At 39.4% G+C, this 12,251-nt stretch overlaps 1 protein-coding gene across 2 annotated transcripts in view; it reads left to right on the top strand.

The window, feature by feature from the left end:
• The window catches only part of MAP2K5 (mitogen-activated protein kinase kinase 5), a 270,926-nt gene that overhangs the window by 22,768 nt on the left and 235,907 nt on the right, over positions 1–12,251 (top strand). For both annotated transcript variants that reach the window (XM_027553050.1, XM_027553051.1), the window contains exon 3: positions 903–970. In XM_027553050.1, coding sequence (XP_027408851.1) covers positions 903–970 — 68 coding nt within the window. The remainder of the gene's footprint in view (positions 1–902; positions 971–12,251) is intronic.

The following is a 12,251-nucleotide window of genomic DNA, read 5'->3' on the forward strand; positions in this document are numbered from 1 at the left end:
ATCCTCTAGTTTTAAGAGAGTTTAAATGATTTCACAGTAGTGCAAATCACTATTTGAAGCTTTCTGTGGTCATAAAGTACTCAGTATAAGTGAAACAGTTCAGAAAACGAGAGATCAAGTGGGTTATGAGGAGAACTGTATTAGAGTTGCTTTGTAAGTTAACCTTACACTGGGCTCTCAGTTCTGTAAAAAAGGGAATGATAATAATCAAGTCATATTGTCCACATCATAGAATCGTTATGAGGCTTTTAAGGGTGTATGGAGCATAAATCACAGTGCCTTGTGTTATAGTAGTGTTCAGTAAATGATAGCCATTTTTATTATGCTATTAGGACATGACAGATTGCCGGGAGAGAAGAAGAATGGAGAAATAGAGGGATAGGGTGCCGTGCAGGAAAGCAAAAAGTACTCATAGTTGAATAAGACTGGCCTTTCTTCAGTTTTTAAAGTTTTTCAAGCCAAACCTGTTCATACTCCAGTTGTATGTACTTTATTTTTAAAATATTTATTTACTTATTTGGCTGTTCCATGCAACATGTGTGATTTCAGTTCCCTGACCAGGGATTGAACCCATGCTCCCTGCAGTGGAAGCCCAGAGTCTTAACCACTAGACTGCCAGGGAAATCCCTGTATTTACTTTAACTTAGGTTCCTGTCATAAATGACATGAGCAATATTTTAATTTTCAGCTGTCCCTAAAATTTATAGTTCTTTATTGAGATTCTGTTGTATTCTGAATGAAAAAACCAAACCAGCAAACTAATAACGTCAACATCTGCAACATACAGTGTTGAGGGTGTGGACATCAAGTTTGTATAAACCAATTGTATTATGTTTCCAGCTGACATGGTTTTCGTATATTAAAAAAATCTTACCACTTACATTATGTTGCTTTTTAAACAGATGAAGATGAAGATGGTGATCGAATTACAGTGAGAAGTGATGAAGAAATGAAGGCAATGCTGTCATATGTAAGTCTACTGCTAATGAGGACTTTTCTAAAAATCTTGTTGTAATTGAGGATGCAGTTTCTTGATGTAGTGAAGATATGAAAGTAAATCACAGTTGCTCTTAACATTTTTCTATACAATATGTAAAATTTTTAAAGATCTCCTTACGTGAAAGTTAAGGGCATTCTTTTCAAAAGACACTTACTGATCATATCATGAACATTAAGAATAATGCATCTTAATGACTTTTGCATTAGGTATGGTGCAGACTAAATGGACTATCAATTTCCTGTATTTTTTATGCAGTACTTAAAGTAACGGCTCATTAAAAATGAACCCCTGGGCTCTAAAAAATTTTTCAAAATCTACTTTCAACTGGAGATCCCTTTCACCCCTTCCAAACAGACTGTAGTTATAATGTAGCTGCTGGCTTAATGTGGATACCTGACTTACAAATGTACTCTCAGTGATTTTATATACTAACCACCCCACCCTAAAAGGAACTGCAGGGTTACGTACTGAATCTAAGTGATTTGAATATATCCCCAAATGACTTTTCTTTTGTGTTTCAAATTTCAGTGAAAATTTGCATTAGCATTTGTCTCAGGGCCAAGGTAGATAGACAAGAAAAAAGGATACATTTCTAAAACTTTAATACTAAGCTTGAATAATTTAGCTACTCTGGAGAGAAGTAGCTTCCCTGAACCCTGGTTTGTTCTTTTCTCTTATTTCATTTTTTCTTAATTCATTTTGTTTTTTCTGAGCTTGCAGTCTGTGTACAAAACCTTCTCTAGTGGTCTGGTGAAGAGAGCATTAGACTGGAAGTCAGGAGACCACTGCCCTTCTCTGGCTTCCTGGCCTTAGGCAAAACATTTAACCTTTCTGTGCAGTAGTTGCCTCATCTGTCAATTGTGGATAATAATACTTGTCCTTTCTTCTGCACAGGGTCATTGTAATGGTCAAATGGGATAATAGATGTGAAACCCTTTGAAAAGTTAAAAATTCTATACAAATGCAAAGTGGTATTATGGTAGAAATGATGGAACTGGCACCCTGGCTTTTCAGTGAGTCTCTAATCTTAGCAAATGATTAGGTTGTAGGTTTTTAACCAGGATATTGTTTCATTGTAATGAAAACTGTAAAATATCTGTATGGGTTTCCACCAATAGTTTTAATTTAGGGTAGGAGGAAAGAGAACAAGAAGGATGGCATGGTTAACAGACCATGCATTCAGACTAGCACAGAGTAAAAAAGTCAATTTCCCATTGACTTCACATTAACTTATTTGAGAGTCTTCGTGCCCTGAGAATTTAGAGCAGGGCTCATCAGTACCTTGAAAGGCAGAGTCGGATTGTCTGCTGAAAGGTCTAGCACTAGTATTGATAGATCAACTACCTCTCCTGAGAATGTGACATGCTTATTTTTAGAAAACACACACACACAGATGGGTTCCAGTTTTTTCACATGGATCCACTGCAGAGAGAACACTGCTGACATCCATGTACTTTCATTATGTCTTGGACATGACCTCACACAAAATCGTGCTTTCAAAAATGTACTTTTGGGAAGATCTAACAAACTGTGCTCTTTGAGAAGTGTTACTACATGTGATCCTAGTGGTAGTCATAATTATTTCCACTGCTAAGTGCCCATTTTACACTAGATGCTTAAGGTATTTAGTTTCCTTTAGCTTTAATCATCACTCTGTAAAGTAGATAGTATCATCCCTACCTTTCAGATGAGGAAGCTACGGTTAAGAGACATTCCCAAGGTCTTACAGCTATATGAGTATGAATATGGACTATACATTCAGCTTCTCCTTGTGCCAAGGCCCGTGCTCCATCGCTGTTTCATACTGCTGCTCTCCCACCCACCTTCTTGCACATTAGTACTGGGAGCTTTCTATGTGTTAAAAAATGAGCTTTTTTTTTTTTTAATTTTGAAAATTAAAAAACAAAGTTTTAAAAATTGTAAAAAACAGAGTACATTTTGTAAGATCTTATTGGCTTTATATAATGATTCATGAATTGGGCAACATCCCATCCAGCAGATAGAAAGGCACTCTAAAGACGTGGCAGGAGACAGGACAAGGAAGTCACTTTAGCCAAGAGCTGATGGTTTCAGGCAAGGTCACCTTCCTCTGGGGGACAGCAGGGGTCTGTCAGGTGGATGACGTCCCTAGCAATGACCAGGAAATTCCAGACTGGTTAAAGTTATATTCCTCAGAGAGTTTTATGTAAAACTCACTACATTTTTCTTATGTTCGTTCATTTGCTCTGGATGGTGAAAACTTTTTTCTGTAAACTGGCAGTGGTTCATAGAATGGGGTCTAGATGATCAGGTCTGAGTTTTCTCTTTAATTCACTTGATATTCATAGATAAGAACCTGAGGCCCCAAGACAGAGCTCCACTCCCCAGATTGTGAATGTTGGAGCAGATTATTTTAAAATGAAAATGAAAATAACCCTGAGAGAGATAACAGGTTTTAAGTTATTTAAAGCCTAACTGGATTTCCTTTTGCTCTTATCTGTTGAGGCAGCCTCTACCATCAGATACTCTTTATTTATGTAGAGTCAGGCTCTGAATAAACAATTAAATAGTAAAGAGTAGAGGAAGCTCTGTCTCAGAAAGCACAAACAGGTTTGGTTGGCTGCCATTTTGATCTGTTTTGGTTTTTATGGTTGAAATTCCTTTGGGTTACAGTTTTGCCATAAAGAGAACGATTTGGACTTAACCTCCCAATAGATTTTGGTTGATAGTCTTCAGTTGCCAACCTGGTATTAAAAACCTGTATTGGCCTTTTATTTTTTAAGTTCGGTTTGGCTCTGAAAAATCTTGATTCCAAGGACTTGGGACCACATATTTACTGTTAAAAAAAAAAAAAAAAAAGCTATGCTTTTCATGTGGAATTCAATAAATTTGCAGTCACTTTAGTATTTCTTTAAAAACCATATGGGGAAAGCAAAACTAGACATGTTTTTGCCATAAATCCTTTAATCATTCTTTAAAAAAAAACTACGGTGTCTGAGTTGAAACTTGCAGAATTCCCCCCCCCCACCCTTGGATGTAAGCATTTTCTGGCTTTGGGCCAACAGAAGCATAAGTTTGTATCAGTAATTTAAATAGATTTTTGTATTAGACCTGAAAATGTTGCCTTTTTAATTGAAAACTTATCAATTATTTAAATTGCTAGCAGCCCGAGGCTGTTAATTTTATGTGTGCCGTGATAACGGCATACAGTGGTTTTGATGCATGAGACACACAGAATGTCGCGTTGTGGTGAGGACTTGTCATGACAGTAGGTTGTGCGCTGTTAAATAATAACTAGCACATTAACCAAAGTCTGTTGTCACACATTAGTACCATTTTATGTGTTATTTAGAAGTTGTATTCTTTTCTTCATTAGATATATTTTTAAGAGATAATGAGAAGAAAACAAAGCTATAATAAATTGTCTTTTAAGAAAATGTAAAGTAATTTGGTCTCCAAGGAGATATTTAATGTATTGAGAGAATTCAGCAGCCAAGTGTTATTACAGCACCATTGTGATCGCTCTCTGCGTTTTGTTATGAGTTTGTGTTAATCAACAATCTGTTTTTATAGCGTAGTTTCTTGTAAGTTATGTTGTTAGAATATTCCACTTCTGGGATTGTGGCTTTTCCTCTGACACTATTGTATCTTTTTAATTTCTCCATAAAGTATTTTTTTAATTAGAATTTGAAATGCTTTATTAGAAAAAAAAAAATACACCCAACCTACATATCCTGAAAACTAAATACCTGATCATTGCTAATTATTTAAAGGACCCTGTTAAATACTCCCTTAAAGTAGTTTAAATTGTTTTGTTGTTCTTGTTTTCCTCTCTCATCTTCTAGAAGGATAGACAATAGTCTGCTGCTTTTCTCCTTCCATCTTTTTGTATTTGTTGTCTGGTAGTGCTGACCTCATTTCCTTACAGCATGAAACAGCAGTGCTGGGCCTTATTTTTGATTCATCGTAAGCGTTATTTATCATTGAGACTCAGTTACAGGAGGGGGTTATTTTAATGTTAACCTCTGCTTTTAGGTGACCTTTCTTCAAGGATCCCAGCAGTGCATCTTACTTTTGTAAATGGGCTCGTGTTTGTTTCTGCTAAATCCTGTGGCTAGTAAAGGGTTTATTACACCTAGTTCTCTTGATACTGAGAGGCTTGTATGAGTGGAAAACAGTATTAATAAGAATTATTTTCTTCGTTTTGCCTAATCTCTCTATTTACACCATTTCTCCACATTGCCAGAAGAATGTGGGATGGGTTTAATGTAACACCTCCCATCATGGCAGACACTGTGTATTATTGGAGTGTAAGTATTCCCTTTGACATATGTGACTGTAGTGTACCTTGTTGGATGTTGGGTACCATGAGGGAGAATACTCTTTGACTTCTGTAGCACCTTGTAAATTGGGATATGATTGACTTTATCCTAGTTTTATGCATAACTTGGAGATTGCCTCAGAAATCATAGTTGCTCAATAGATAGCCAGTGGAAATTTGCTGCATGACTCGGAACTCAAACCGGGACTCTGCAGTAGCCTAGAGGGATGGGATGGAGAGGGAGGTGGGAGGGAGATTTGAGAAGGAGGGGACATATGTATACCTATGGCTGATTCATGTTGATGTATGGCAGAAACCAACACAATTCTGTAAAGCAATATCCTTCAATTAAAAAATAAATTTTTTAAAAAAAGGAAAAAATCATAGTTGCTCAAGTAGAGTTGGAAGAAACCCTTAGAGGGTTCGTCTCAACTGTTTGAGACCGTTGTCCAACTGTCTCATTTTACAGATAAGGAAACTGAGGCCCAGCAAGATCAGATTCAGTTTGAGGTTATATTGCTAATAAATGGGAAGGCCTGGACACAGACCTAGGTCCTGGAATCCCAGTCTTCACTCCTGGTTAAGTGATGTTTTTGTTTTGGCATTTATTGAGATCCTACAGAAGAAGCTTTGCAAATACCACTGTTTTCCTGATAACAAAAAAATAATGCTACTTAGTAGCATGTTAGTGTACCTGAGTTTGAAAAGGACTGTAAAGAAATACTCTGGGCTTTTGAAGTTTCCTTCCTACAGGGCTGAATTTTACCTTAGGATGTGTTGCCCAGTTAGCTGTTAAACTTTTAATAGCCTTAGGGCCTTTACGATTAGGAAGTTTTCTACATAGAGCAGAGATTGGAAGCTCTTTTCCACATGGTGCTTTTAAACATGCTCCACATTAAGTCAGTCCAGCTTACTTTGTATGCAGCAAAATAGCTTGGTCTTCAGTGAATGGTTAGTCCCATCGTTTGTCATGATCCATCCAAACAACTGGTAATACTCGATACTGTCCTGGCAGGGTAGGGAAATGGTGAAAAGAACAAGACAGGAAAACTGAATGCAATAAATAAATGGTGTTGGAAATTATTTAGCTTTTTTTTTTTTTAATTGGAATAGTATCATGCTTTAAGGTATAGAGCATGGCACTTTACGATCCCATGGACTTTACAGTCCATAGAGTTCTCCAGGCCAGAATACTGAAGGGGGTAGGTAGCCTTTCCCTTCTCCAGGGGATCTTCCCAACCCAGGGATCAAACCCAGGTCTACTGCATTGCAGGCAGATTCTTTACCAGCTGAGTCACCAGGGGAGCCTAAGAATACTGGAGTGGGTAGCCTATCCCTTCTCCAGCAGATCTTCCCGACCCAGGAATCAAGCTAGGGTCTCCTGCATTGCAGATGGATTCTTTACCAACTGAGCTATCCAGGAAGCCCAAATAAATGGTGTTGTAAATTATTACTCCAAGCTATAAGTAAGATTTTTGTATTTTTTTTATCATCCTAGTCAAAGAATGAAACTTCTTTTCAGAGGCAGATTATTTTAGCTTTCTTCTCTATGTTATCTGGGACATATGGATGTCCTTGAAATAGTGATAAGAATGTAGTGGCCCCTTATTTAGCCCCTCTTTGAAATACCTCAGGACATTTTTGCTAACAAGAAGCAGAAGCAGATGGCAGTTTGCATCAGATTATTAGGTAGCTCGTGGAAGCAAAGGAAGAGAGCATAAGCAGGCCTCAGTCAGGGTGGCACCAGAGTATTCTGGGGCTTCGAACCACCAATATTTTGTCATTAATATGTCCACGCTCTTAGTTCAGCTCCCTCTCTATGGAGGGCTCAGGATGACCTACAGTTTGGGTCCTCTGGGGTCCTATGTTGAGGCAGCTGACATGAGGGGACAGAAAAATGCAAGACATCAATTAAGCTCTTAGGGGCTATCATAGGAGCTTCTCTTCTAGAGAGATGTGGACTGGATGGAGATGATGGACGTCTAGCAGTCAGGTTGCTCTGGGGCATAACCAAGGCATTAGGCTCTTGTTCGCACCTCCAAATGAATCCATTCTCTTAGGGCCAGTTTTACTGGAAACAAGAAGGGCTATCCAAACTTCAATTCCTATTAAGACCATCTGGAGTTCCCTAACATCCTTTATAGTTTTACTGTCCAAAACAAATAGTGTTATCATTAAACTTGGCCAACTTACTGTCTGTTTCATTTTCAAATCACTAATAAATACATTTGTCTGGTAACGTTGATCCATAACGAGGCCCCAGAGTTGTTCCCTGTTGACCTTTCATTGGAAGACTTTTCATTGTGATTTTCTTTCTCTTCATCTAATCAGTCCATGGCCATATGTGGACCCTTGGTCTAGAGTCATCTAAGAAAGAACATGTGTGCCTTGTAGTCACCTCAAGGCAGAGGAAATGAGTTTTCAGGGATTGAAGCCAGATAATAAAGATAGTTATTGTTTGGTAATCAAAATAGATTAGCTTCATATGTTATTTTTGACTAAGGAGCTGCTGTGTGCTTTTTAAGAGGTGAGCATCATAGAAGGGATATGTCTTAAATGTAAAGTATAAGAAATAATTCAAAGAAAGTATAATTGATGACATAGCTGAGTGTAATTGTTGTAACTGAATTTGTAGCCATCTGACAGAGTTAAGGTTGTTGAGTTCTTTACCAGGAAAACTAAATGATATAACCATGGACTGCAAATAGTTTGTTAGTTTATTGATTATTGCTGTAATTACTGACTCAGCTACATATAATGGGGTATGCTTGGAGTATTGACAAAACAGGAATTTAAGAATTTTATCATTAATAGGAAAAGCCAGCATGCTTATTTTTTTATAAGTATATCCTCATACTGTACTGTTTATATTGTCTGCTAGAAGGCATGCTAAGGAGAGATTAGAGACCTTTCTGTTATATATGTATAGAAGAATGATAAATTTGATTTGAGTTGACATGTAAGACTTGCCACTAAGTTAGAGATCTAACCAATGAGAATACGTAGTCGTCATGTCTGTATTATTTCCTGTTGGCCTCTCCCCTTGGACATATGCAGAGTGGCCATTATGCATATGCTATGGTGCTGTACACTCTATGGCTACATACTCTACTAGCTTCTTAGATTTTTTGGAGACAGGTCTTTTTGAAAATGTGAGGAAAGGTGTTTGTTCTTTTCCCAGAAAATTCACACAGTGTAGCATTTCACCTAGGAGTTCAGGAATTTCAAGGATCTCCCAAGGCCCGTATAGACACCAGATTAACACCTCTGGCATAAGACATAATAAAATACATGAGACATGGTCCATGCCCTTGATGAACTTCCAGATGGAGAAACACTGTTCCTTATAGTACCTTTCCACTTGTATTATTATTTATAGTCCTGTACTAATTGAGGGGAGTTGAGGGCATACTGACTCAGCCTTGATGAACATTACTTAAATGCTGCCTCTGTACTTGGTCTGAAGATTTCGGCAGTCTTGTTTAGTGGTTTCTGTGTCACCCTATTGTATGGCCGTTTTTCTTGTAAGTACTGTTGCTTGGAAGTGGGAGATTCATAGTAACACGGTGCCCTATTTTAAGATATCTGTCAAGTACTTTATAAAAATGTTTCTTATATACCAGCTCCTCTGACTGTGATGTTCCTGACACCTCTATGAGGTGAGCAAGGCAGGTATTTTTTTCATATTTACAGCTGAGAATACTGAGGCACAAACAAGTTGCCTGCCTTTCTCAAGGTCATATGGCTGGTAAATGTCGAGATGGGACCTGAGATCACTCACTGATTTGCCCATTTATTCATAGAGCCAGTTTTTGTGTGTGTGTGTTTTGTTTTGGCTGTTCTGGGTGTTTGTTGCTCCACGTGGACTTTCTCTAGTTGCAGAGAATAGGGGCTACTCTTCATTGCAGTGTGAGACTTACTGTGGTGGCTTCTCTTGTTGCAGAGCACAGGCTCTCGGGTGCGTGAACTTCAGGAACTGCAGCACGTGGAGCTTAGTAGTTGTGGCTCCTGGGCTCTAGAGCACGGGCTCAATAGTGTGGCATATGGGCTTAGTTGCTCTGTGGCATGTGGGATCCTCTCAGATCAGGCATCGAACCTGTCTCCTGCATTGGCAGGCAGGCTCTACCACTGAGCCATCAGGGAAGCCTCCAGCCAGCTTTTTCATACAGTAAATATTTATGGGATGGCAAGAATCTAGCCAAGCCCTATGCTAGGTGGTAAAGATGCAGTGAACATATAGTTCACTCCTTCAGGGAGCTCATGGTTCAGTCAGGGAAGTTAACAAAAAAGGAAAGAGTATTTTATGTGGGAGGACAGGAAAGACTCAGAAATACCAGGCAGAGTGATCAGTGCTCTCATATACCTAAGCACTTGGTATTCTGTGAGCTCAGAGAAGGAGCTCCGCATCTAGCTTTGGAGACAGATAAGACTTCCTGAAGAGAGTAGTGTCTAGGTGGAGTAGCAAGGACAAGGGGACTGGAAAGGGTGTTTGAAGAGAGAGAATAGTGTGTTTAAAGGCCCAGGTGAAAGGATGCCTGATGTATTTAGGAGGCACTGCCTGTGATCAGTGTGGTATGGACAGTGCGGGAGGGTTGAGATGAGGTTGCAAAGGCAGGTAGGCTCGATCATGGAGGGCCCTAGCTTGAGGATATGAGCAGTGGGGAGAATGTAGAGTTAGTAAGAAGGTGATGGATTAGATGTGGGGAAGAAGGAAAGGAGTGGTCTGGAGGGCTCCCAGATAGCCGGTTTGGGAGGCTAGGTCATGGTGATGTCATTCATTCGGATGGTGAGCCCATCTGTTGGAAGACAGGCCTAGGGCATGAGGGAGGGTGGGAGAGGTGGGGACCTGTTGAATTTGAGGGGGCCTCTGGACAACCAGTTGGGTATGTTCCGAATCTTAGGAGAGAAATCTGGGCTGGAAATAAAGGTTTGTGATTCATCAGCTCCTAATTAGTCTCAATGACTCCTCTGGTAATTGAAACCTTCGAAGTGGCTGAAGTTAACTCAAGGAGAGGATAAAATAAAAAAAGGAAGGTTGATGAAAAGCCATGGGAAACTTGAGTATTTAAAGGAGGAATGGGGAAAGAATCACTTACAGGAAACTGAGCAGTGTGGCAAGAAAGGCAGAAGGAAAATGTGGAGGGGTGGCGGAGCCCCTGAAGAAAGAAGTCACCAGCCAGCACAGGATCTGCAGTATATTAATACCTTCCCACCACCCCCGGCCTCCGAAAGGCCAGGCGACATGGCTTCACTCACACAGGTGACAGTGGAGAGGCCAGGCTCTCCACCAGCTCAGCAGTCCACCCACTAGCCTGCTTTAGTTCAATCTTTTGAGGTATGAGAAATAGGAGATAGCTGATCTTTTTTAAAAAAAAAAGAAATGATTATATTTTAATACACAACCAAAATATGAAACACCATAGTAAAGTGATGGCAATAAAATATGGTATTTCATTTGCATTGCATGACAAACAGTTAGCATCCTTAGTCATAAATGAGAATAACTTACCTTTTGACTCTCAACTAGCAAACAAACATTTTATGTTCTGAGTGCATGGACTAGAATGAAAGGAGTGTTTTTCTTGGTTGACTGATAAATGGTTTACGACATTTGTCAAATAGGTGTGAATAAATGTAAATATCTAGTATTGTTACCAAGCAAGGACTCATGTGAATGAGGTGCAGAACGCTCTTGGCAGTGGGTGTTTGTAGTGAAGTGGAGGTTTATTTGCTGGGCACCAAGCCAGGAGAACAGGTAGCTCACGGTCCAAAGACCTAAACTCCTCCATGGCTTTCAGGTTGGGGTTTTTAAAGACAGTGTGAGGGATGGGGGTCATAGGAAGTTGATCAGCTCATGGACCTTCTGATTGCTTGGAGGTGAGGTTACAGGGTAAGGTTTCAGGAATCTCAACCTTCTGGTTCCAACCAGTCTGGGTCAGTTCCAACCAGTTCCAACCAGTGCTTGTGGTTAGCAGGTAGTCACCATCCTCCACCTGTTCCCTTTTAACTCTCTGAACCACTAATCATTACAGTTTACAAATGCCTTCACTAATCTATTGCTGCAGTTTAATTCAGAGCTTCACAGTAACCCTATATAACAGTTTCTGTAGAACACAGACATGCATCATATTGTTAACAATATCCCTTCAGGAGGAACTAAGCAGGCCTGTGATTCTGTTGTCCTAATAGTTTACTCCTTGCATCCGCTCTTTGGAACTCAGGGAAGCCTAGGAGAATAAAGTCTTTTTCTACAACAAGAAACAGAGGACACGGAGGGGCTTTTGAACCCAGGAGGGCCCTGAAGGGTCTTACTTAAGTTTCAGTCCCTCCTGTTTTTTTGATACTCCTTAATACTGAGGGGAGCAGAGGTGGAACAAGAAAGGGAATAAAGGTTTGGATGGAGAAATTAATCATAAACTTGGCAGGGGGGTTGAGGGGCTCTGTCTCAGTATTGAGCCTAACACACAGTAGGTATCCAGTGGGTGGGAGTTATTTCTAGGTGTATCTCTCTCGTTGTCTCTTTGTTTTCTCTCCTTTCAACAGAGGACTTGTGCCTTGTAAAATTAAACTGTGCTGTATTGGAACTCAGTTTTATGTGGCAGATTTCCATGAAGAAAAAAGTGTTGTAATTATTGATTGGATTGCGCTGTTAGAATTAGAATTAGGTCCATAACAGATAGGAATACTGTATGATAAACTTGCAAACAGAACAAAGCCAAAAATTGTACTTGTTATCCCCTTGTTGAATCTGGCCCTCTGTTTCAAATTAATTAGATTTTTGGATAACTATGCTAAACTTTGTCACATCCTTATTAAAATTGTTTAAGGATTTTGAAGAACATCTCAGAGGGACTTTGAAACTAATCTGAGTCTGGTACTGGAGATTCCATTAGCAATCACAAAACTGATTAATCTTTTACTCAGTTAGCTTATTGATTATTGCTGCAATTA

The sequence above is a fragment of the Bos indicus x Bos taurus genome, chromosome 10 (genome assembly GCF_003369695.1).
Source record: "Bos indicus x Bos taurus breed Angus x Brahman F1 hybrid chromosome 10, Bos_hybrid_MaternalHap_v2.0, whole genome shotgun sequence".
NCBI lineage: Eukaryota > Metazoa > Chordata > Mammalia > Artiodactyla > Bovidae > Bos > Bos indicus x Bos taurus.